A 9,086-nucleotide genomic window follows, 5' to 3' on the forward strand; every position below is an offset into this window, starting at 1 on the left:
GCTCCCCCACGGCTGCAGCCTGCTGCGGGCTCAGGTCGGGGTGGGGCCGGCTCCTGGCACCAGCGCGCACTCCCGGGGGGCAGAGGGGGACCAGCACTCCCCAGATCTGTGCCAGGGGCAGGGCAGGGCAGGGGCACACTGTGGGCCCGTGCTCCCGCCGGCTCTGCAGAGCAGCGTGTGGAGCCCGGCGCGGCAGGGCACGCAGGGAGGGGCACGACAGCTGCCTGCTGCTCTGAGCTCCCCACTGCCCTGGCCACACTGCCTTTGCAGGCGGGGGCAGCAGCGAGGGGCACAACCTTGCACTGCTGCCCGCGCTGCCCCTGTGCACGCAGGGAAAGTGTGACCAGGGCAGCGCGGAGCTTGCAGCGGCCAGCAGCTTTCGCACGCCTCCCCGGGTTGCACACGCTGCTCTGCAGAGCTGACGGGGAAGGGCAGCACGGTGGGGAGCATCGCCAGCACCTGCTGCCTCCCCAGAGCCAGGGCTGAGGGGCAGTCGGGGCTGAGGCTAGGCTAGGAGGCAGCTGCTGTTTGCAGTCTCCCGCCTGCAGCCGGCCCAAGCTCCGGGTAGCTGCTGTCAGCCATGGTGCCCGGGCTGCTTGCAGCAGGGCTTGCAGCCTTCCAGCCGCCTGCTGGGAGCAGCCTGGGCTCGTGGCTGGCAGCAGCTGCCTAGAGCCCAGTCTGGTGGTCATGTGCCAACAAAGGGTACGCATGCCGGGTGTTGCTGACCTCTGCTCTAGGGTCCAGGGTGCATAGCATGCCCTGCATTGGCAGAACCTGGTCGTCTCCAGCATGGATATCAGGGCCAAAGGGAAGGGAGGCAGATCTGACCCACTTCATATCCCCCTCCCTGCATCCTCTTCGCTCTGGCCTGCTTTTACAACTCCCCAGACAGGGCACCCTACCTTTGAGACCAGCTGTGTTTCTAGGTCTCAGATTAATTATGGAAGAGCACGTGCAAGAGCAACAACTGTAGAGCTGACTCAAATTGCAGAGACGAGCTTCAGTAGGAAGGAAAACAGTTATCTATATCATTCACCAGTGCCATGCAGGCCTGAACAACCACTCAGCTGGGAATTTCTCAACCCATCACCTGCAGTTATCCAGGACCAGGAGCAGGCAGCTAAGAGGTGATCAGTTCCATCTCCCTATGCTGGTCTCACCCTAATTACTTAAAGCTCATTGATTTAAGGCCTGGAACAGAAAGGTTTAGCCCAGTGATTTTCAACCTTGGGTATTACAGTCAAGGCATCCACCAGCAGACAAAAGGCACCCCTCAGAAAATGTCAGCTCTTTTCCACTTGTTTTTTGACTATTGAAAATTAATAGAGCAATTAATCAAATCCTAGGGATGACTCATACCATCCTTATGGGCGGTGGATTGATTTGTTTAGTAGTTTTACCATAGCTTACGACAAAGGGTTACATATTGCAAGCTAAATGTTTGCTAAACCTTGTCATGGTGACAACCCCACCTTCCCTAAACAGATGAACACCCGAACAGAACCTCCCTTCTCAATCTACCAAGATGCAAAATTGTTCTGAAGAGCCTGCGCCCTGATGGGCACAACAAAGCACAACTCAGCATGCACTCGTTTCACGGAGATCAGTGTCAGTGACCATTAGGGTGCTAAACTGATGCTTAGAACAAAACTGAAGTTGAGGAAAGGCAAAAAACTCAGAGGTTTCCAGGCACCATCTCAATCACACTTCTTGAATGGTCTTGAAGGATCAGCTTACTGTGAACCCTCCAGAGAAAAGGTATTGGCATTAATGGACCCTGCTGTGGGGAGCTTTAAACTTTGCTGCTGGATGGTAACCAGACTGGGAGGTTCCCCAGAAAGAAGGCAACTCAAAAGCAGAGTGGAGCCAAACATAGGGAGGCATTCTCAGGAGTTGTACAAGCCTTACTGAAGTCTCAAGCACAGGTTAAGTGACCCCCACAGTTAACAGCACTCTCCTAACCCTTGGACTCAGACCTCTTCTCACCCTTCCCAGCACCACTTAGAGCCCTGCCCCAAGCCCTTTAAGCCCAAATGACTTGAGGCCACGCTCTTTGAAAGCATGACTTGGAGGCCACTTGCCATGTCCTTCCCACAAGCACACTCTTCCACGTGACCTGCTTCTCTCTCAGAGCAGAACTTGGCTGTCTTCCCAGTCTCAGAAACTTCCATAGGAGCCCAACATTGGGCTGCATTTAATATCCTAGGCAACGCACATTTTTATTTACATTTCTTTCTGGTTGATTAAAGTGGTGGGTTTTATTCAGTTTATTCCTCAACAAATTTGGTTAGTTACTGCCCAACAGTGGCCAAGATCAAAGTTCCTTGCTGCGGGCCCCACTGATACAAGAAACTTTAGTTTCAGTAACAACTATCCAAGTGCTACAACAGCGTAAATGGCATTATTGTATTTGCTGAAAAACTATGGTACACTGAAAAAATATGCAAATAAGTCTGAAAACAAGTCTTCTTATTTAATTTATATTGCTCACTGTAACTCACCAGTGAATGAGTGAGAACTGAGTTATCAAAGTTGAAGCATTTCTTCATTTTGAGGCAAGCAGTCATAAGAAGAGCAAACCCAGAAGTCAGATAAGACTCCCTGAGAGTGACTTGAGTTTTGCATATGCTGCATCAATTAGCTGCCTCAAAAATTATCATACATTTTGAACATTTTTACTGTTATTGATCGTACATCATAGAAGGGTTGAAATTATCCTATAAATACGGTAATTATATACCTGGTAACACTGTGCTACAGGAGCTCTTCAGATCCTCAAAGGCCCTATCCTGCAAGTCTGACAGTTACTAAAGACAAGTAGTTCTGGTTATGCCCAGCATAACCAGGGTGACCAACCAGCCTGCCACCCTAAGGTCTTGCTTTAGAATCCCTTGCTCTTAAGTAGAATTGACTGTGAAGAGCACAAGGAATCAAGTGAAAATGCAGCCCCAGAGGTGAACAAAATGGCATTACAGAAAGAAGATGGCCTGTTGTTTCAGCAGTCACGAATCTCATGCCAGAAGAGTGCAGTACCATCCTGGTCACCACCCCAGGCTCCCTTCTGAAGTTATTCCAGGATGGCCCTTTGTCTTGGTGGCACTGATGATTCTTGCATCTCTCATACAAGGATGTGAGACTAAGCAGTCAGGGCATCAACACCCACAAATAAAAGAACCTGTGTGAAGTGTAAAGTGTGATGGTCCCAGATTGTGCTTTCTAATTCCATGCAAGGGAAAGACCCCAGGCATCTCCCCTGCATCATGTCTCCCTTACCACATTTTCTACAGATCATCAAGGTGATGTCCCTGCAGAAGCTGAGCTGGCAGGTAGGCCTATTTATCCCTTTTCCCTCCCAACTCCTACTGAGGCTACTTGGGAAACAAGGGAACAGCACTCCACCCAGACAGGGATCTCCAGAGGCAGCTGACCTTCTCTAGGGAGCAAAGGGACTTCACAAGCCCACAGACCCATGCTGATCCTTTAGCTCCTGTTCAGCCCAGATGAGTCTCATAGCTTGTTCTGCACTGGTGGCAATTCCCTTCCTAACAGAACAGCTCAAAATAAGTCTGAAGGGAACCTTAGAGATTTCTTCACATCAGGACGGAGCTGAGGGCTTCACTATGGGAGGGGCCATTTGGTGTAGCCTTAGTCTAGGACGCTAAATGGGTTCTTCATGCTGAGAGACAACGCCACGAGGAATTGGCAAAGCAAGTCAGAGGTACCTTCTAGCATATGCCTATGGTAGGAAGTGAAGATGTTGGCACCCAGAGGCTGGACATGTACTGTTTATTTTGGGGGATAAAAATGCTTATACATGGTGCAACAGCTATTTTCATAATAGATTTTTATAAAAATGTAAAAATAAGCACATATTTTCCATTATTAATACAGGAAAATGCTGCTGTGTGAATAGTTACTCTACAGGCATAGGCAATCAAATACCACCCAACAGGAGGTATCATCACCTTTACAAAAGTTGTACGAAAGCGGCAGAAAGGGCCATCATATTACCCCTCTCCCTCCAGGTGCAAAACCGGCTTCATTCTGTGGAAAGAGCATGCTTGCCTTGCCATGGCCACCAAATATTAAAAGGCACTTGGATATTTGGGGCAGAAAGGTAAAACGCCCTTGGTTTCTTCAGTAATAATTTTGCTACCCTTGATTATCTGCGATAAAACATACAAGTCCCAAGACCTCCACGAAGTTTGAGGGCTTCTGCCTGGAAATCTGAGTCAGTTGCATCTACTTCACAGTACACACCTCATTTGGTGCGGCAAGGAATGCTGTGCGCATCGCAAAAAATGCAGGACTAAGAGAATCAAAAAAAAGAGAAAGAAAAAGAGAAAAATTCTTCAGCCCAAAAATGTGGCCCAGGGAATGATTCGTGCAAAGGCCCTGCCTTCATGTACCATTGAGTCAGAATCAAAATAAAATGCAGTTTTACTCTCGTCTAGAATTAAAAGCATCATCACTTGAAGAAATACTGCATATGGTTAGTTGCCAAGACATGGCTGCTCAGAGAGGAGCGGGATCCTTGTCTTTTGGTGGCAGTATAAAGCGCTCAAAGTCTCTTTGGAATGTTCATTTGCCAGGTTCTCCTAAAGAGGTAGAATTAAAGCAGTTCCTAAAACATTTACACTTCTCCCCTTGATTTGTCCAGAGCCCCTCACAAAAGCATTGTTCTAGCAGGACAGTGCACAGATTCAGACACAGGCAAAAAAGTTCTCTCATCCAGTGAAAGCCAATGAAAATTGGGGTCTGTAACCTACTCGTATGTAGGGCAAACTGCAATAAAAATCCCACTAGAGTCCTGCAACAGCCCCACAGAGGAGTTTCTGATATGTCCTGAGGTGCATCACAGACTCTGGCCCCAAATGTCACTTGCTAAGCTGTGTCAGAGGAATGGTTTTGAAACTGCTTGTCAGCTACTGAATCCAGCTGCCGAGTTTTAGATACGGCGCCATTAACTGAAGTTCAGCAGCAGCAGGCAACACCACATGTGCAGCATCAGGGTGAGCCTAAATCACCTTCAGTGGCTATAGGGGGCAGTGTACTCTACCCAAGGACTGAGGGTCCCGTTAATAGAGGACAGGATGCTAAATTTGAAGGGTTCGAGACAACTATATTCAAAAGTGCATTACTCTTAGCTGGGACACTGTAGTAATGCTGGGAGTTCGGGTATTAGGTCAAAAGTTCCTCAGCCTTAAACTGAGAGTTTCTGTAGAAGATGGTTTCATTTCCAGAACTCCTCTTAACAAATTGGTACCTCAGACGGCTAGCACAGATAGATGTGGCACTTGCATGAGGGGTGGGGGGGACATGTTAGTGTGCTAGTGTGTCAAAGAGGTCAGACATCTCAAGGAAAGTTTGGAAGACAAATATCTGGAGGCGACAGCTGAGGGAACCATGTCAGACCAGTACTTTGGTCATAGAATTAGAGAGATGTGCAAGGACATGCAGATTTATCTGAGGAGATTTATGGGGCTGGCAGCTGGAAAATGTACACACATTCATGTATGAGGGACCAGGCACCTTAAAACAGGGGTCTTGTGCAGTAGGGGTTTAGAGAAGGCAGCTCCGGACACTTGTCTCACATGAGCATGGGGGCCTGTTTTGGTTACTAAGCAAGAGGGGGCCCACCAAGTGGGAGAGTAGGAAGAGGTACTTGTGGGTGCCATCTCGGAGCCAAGTTAAAAAAGTCAGACGCTTGCCCTCCTGGAGGACTAAAGCAGAAGCAGGGGAGAAAAGAGGAATTTAAGAGCGGTAACAAAGGGTGTAAGATGAGTAACAATAAAATTACATAACTAGTTTAAGATGAATTTCAGGAAACACTTAACTGTGAGGCTCCTGAGGGATAGTGTCCCAAGGGAAATGGTGGAATGCACTGAAATGCAAAGGCTGGACAACACCTGGGGAATCTAGTGTTGGGAGCAAATCATGTACTAGCTGGAGAACTGGTTAGGTACAACCCAACAGGTCTTCCCCATTGTTAGCTTCCACAATTCTCTTATTAGGGAACTGTAAAACCTACAGCCATCAAGGTCCTTCCAACAGAACTGGGCTCATTAAGACTCTTGAGCACTAAAAAAAAGAAAGGGTTCTTCATTTCCCTCCTGGAAGACCTTCATTGGTACTGGAGTCCACTTAGGTTCAGCCACCATTCAAAGCTCTTCATGCATAAACCTGCATGTTGTTCCGCTGCTGCTCTGACATTCGTGCTACCGGACCACGTTGGGTACTACCATGGCTGGGGCTGGTCGCCACATCAGACCAATCTGAGGCAGAGTGCGGGGAGGAGCTTGACCACTGATCGGGAGATTCAGGAGATGGCGTCAGATATGGGTGCTCCCCTTGCAAGTGCCTGTTATGGCTAGGAGTCCTCTCCGTGGCAGAGGAAGAGGTGTAGCTGTGCTGTGATGGCGGAGTGGGATACTTTCCCATCGAGCTCTGGAACTGGTGATAGGCTGGGAGGATTGTCTGAGCGACCTGCCCATCCTGCTGAGGGATTACTGCCATGGGAAAGGAGGCACTTGGCAGCTGAGCTAGATCTGGCGTTATCTGGTACATTGAACTAAGAGGACCAGCTACATTCTGAGGGCAGTTGGACTGGGCCTGTTGTGCCAGGACCTGCTGGTTCATGCCACTTTTGGGAACCAGCTGGAAAGTCATAATAGGGGGCAGTGTCTCCCTGGAGATTCCCACATGCTTCACATCTGTTTGACTCAGACTTCCTTGCTGAGAGCCGCTGGGGTGAGCATGGACTACCTGTGGGATCATGCCAAACATCTCATTGTATTGGGATTCATTCACATCTATGTGGTTCATCCATTCGGTGGAAATGTTACCTGGCTGGAGTCTACCGAGCCCATTGCTGGAAGCTGTGGTTCGGTGCTGTGAAAGCAGCTGGCTGACAGATGGAAGCACGGTGTTAGATCCCTGCCCCAGCGGCTGCATCTCATGGAGACCAGAGAAGGACATGGGGTGTGCGGCCTGCACAACTGAGGCCGTAAGCAGTGAGCTGGGCGAGGAATGCAGAATCCCTGGGGACGGCATCACAGGAGAGGACGTTTGTTCAGATGCAAAAGCGTGGGGAGATTCCAGGGAGTCGACTGGTGAGAGGGTCACTGAGCTCTCAGAAAACTGACCCTTGCTCTCAGTCAGAGATTTCTTCCTTCTTCTCTTCGCTTCTTTGGCAAGATTTGGGGCCATCACACTCTTGGCATTTGGTTTCCTCGACTTCTTGCTTAGAGAAGCATGTTTCAAATTGAGGAAAGATCTATTGGGGCCACAAATCACTGGGGAGAGGGCAGAGTTTAGTATGGTGCCAGGGTGCCCAGATGGGCTGTGGGCCACATTGTACTCATTGAGAAGCTGCACAATGTCATGGTGCATGCGGTCCTGTGCCACATCACGGGGGAGACGGTCCATGTGGTCTGTGATGTCCCGATTGGCAAAATGGTCCAACAGAATTTTAGCTGCTTCAAAACTCCCTTCCCGAGCTGCCAGGAAGAGTGGTGTCTCCTCCTGAAAGACAAACAGAGAAAATATTTTAACAGCCTTGCAGTTATTCCAGATCTAGGTGGAGCACACGTCAGGGAATTGATTTAAAGCTAATGCTCATTCAGAGTGAGGCAGTATACAAAAGGGTGTAGGTCTGATAAGAATTCTGGGTAACCAGCCCCACAACCAGCCAGCCATTCCAGAGGGCACCACAGGGCACAGTGAACCGGATAAGACTATGGATGAGGGTCATGACTGAATTTATAGCATAAAACCATGAGATAAGGCCAACCCTTCCTGTTGAGAGTACACCAACCTGCTGGGGGTTGCTGCAGAGCAATTTCAGAAGACGTGACACCTCTCCAACATCTGTGGCCATGAGAGCATGAGGAGCTGCTATGCTCCCAGTACCCCAGCAAGAGAGATGCTGGAATTTGACACTTAACAGTGCAAATGATAGCATGATCACTGTGAAGCAGTGCATAGCTGAAACATAGCATGATTACTGTGAAGTAATTTACTCTGGACTTAACTCTGTATTAATGGGCATAAGCAATTGGTGACGGACAGGGGGGACAAGACTGAATTCCTCAACAAGTTCTTTGCCTCAGTGTTCCTAAGCGAGGGGCAAGACAAGTCTCTCACTGGGATTGTAGAGAGGCAGCAGCAGGGTGCCAGACTACCAAGCGTAGACCCTGAGATGGTGCAGAGTCACTTGGAGGAACTGGATGCATTTAAGTCGGCAGGCCTGGATGAGCTCCATCCAAGGGTACTGAAGGCACTGGCCGACATCATTGCACAGCCACTGGTGGGAATATTTGAACACTCATGGCGCATGGGCCAGATCCCGGAGGACTGGAAAAGGGCCAATGTGGTCCCCATTTTCAAGAAGGGGAGGAAGGAGGACCCAGGCAACTATAGGCCAGTCAGTCTCACCTCCATCCTTGGCAAAGTCTCTGAAAAAATTATCAAGGCTCACATTTGCAAGAGCCCGGCAGGAAAAATTATGCTGAGGGGAAACCAGCACGGGTTCGTAGCAGGTAGATCATGCCTGACTAATCTAGTCTCTTTTTATGACCGGGTTACAAAACACCTGGATGCAGGAGTAGTGGTTGATGTCATTTACTTAGAATTCAGGAAGGCCTTCGATACGGTATCCCACACCATACTGGTGAACAAGTTAAGAGGCTGTGACTTGGATGACTACACGGTCCGGTGGGTGGCGAATTGGCTATAGAATCGTACCCAGAGAGTTGTAGTGGATGGGTCAGTATCGACCTGGAAGGGTGTGGGCAGTGGGGTCCCGCAGGGCTCGGTCCTTGGACCGATACTCTTCAATGTCTTCATCAGCGACTTGGACGAGGGAATGAAGTGTACTCTGTCCAAGTTTTCGGACGACACAAAATTGTGGGGAGAAGTGGACACACCGGAGGGCAGGGAACAACTACAAGCAGACCTGGACAGGTTGGACATATGGGCAGAAAACAACAGAATGCAATTCAACAAGGAGAAATGCAAAGTGCTGCACCTAGGGAGGAAAAATGTTCAGCACACCTACAGCCTAGGAAATGACCTGCTGGGTGGCA

General features: G+C 49.2%; 1 protein-coding gene across 1 annotated transcript in view; it reads right to left on the reverse strand.

Moving 5' to 3' along the window:
* Nucleotides 1-6: 6 nt before the first annotated feature.
* Nucleotides 7-9,086, reverse strand: part of NOTCH2 (notch 2) — a gene marked incomplete at its 5' end in the record, with an annotated part of 128,595 nt that continues 119,515 nt past the window's right edge. Inside the window, one exon of the mRNA XM_025192633.1 lies at nt 7-7,524. Within this exon, the coding sequence (XP_025048418.1) occupies nt 6,172-7,524 (1,353 nt within the window). The remainder of the gene's footprint in view (nt 7,525-9,086) is intronic.

The sequence above is a fragment of the Alligator sinensis genome, unplaced genomic scaffold, assembly GCF_000455745.1.
Source record: "Alligator sinensis unplaced genomic scaffold, ASM45574v1 scaffold647_1, whole genome shotgun sequence".
Lineage (NCBI taxonomy): Eukaryota > Metazoa > Chordata > Crocodylia > Alligatoridae > Alligator > Alligator sinensis.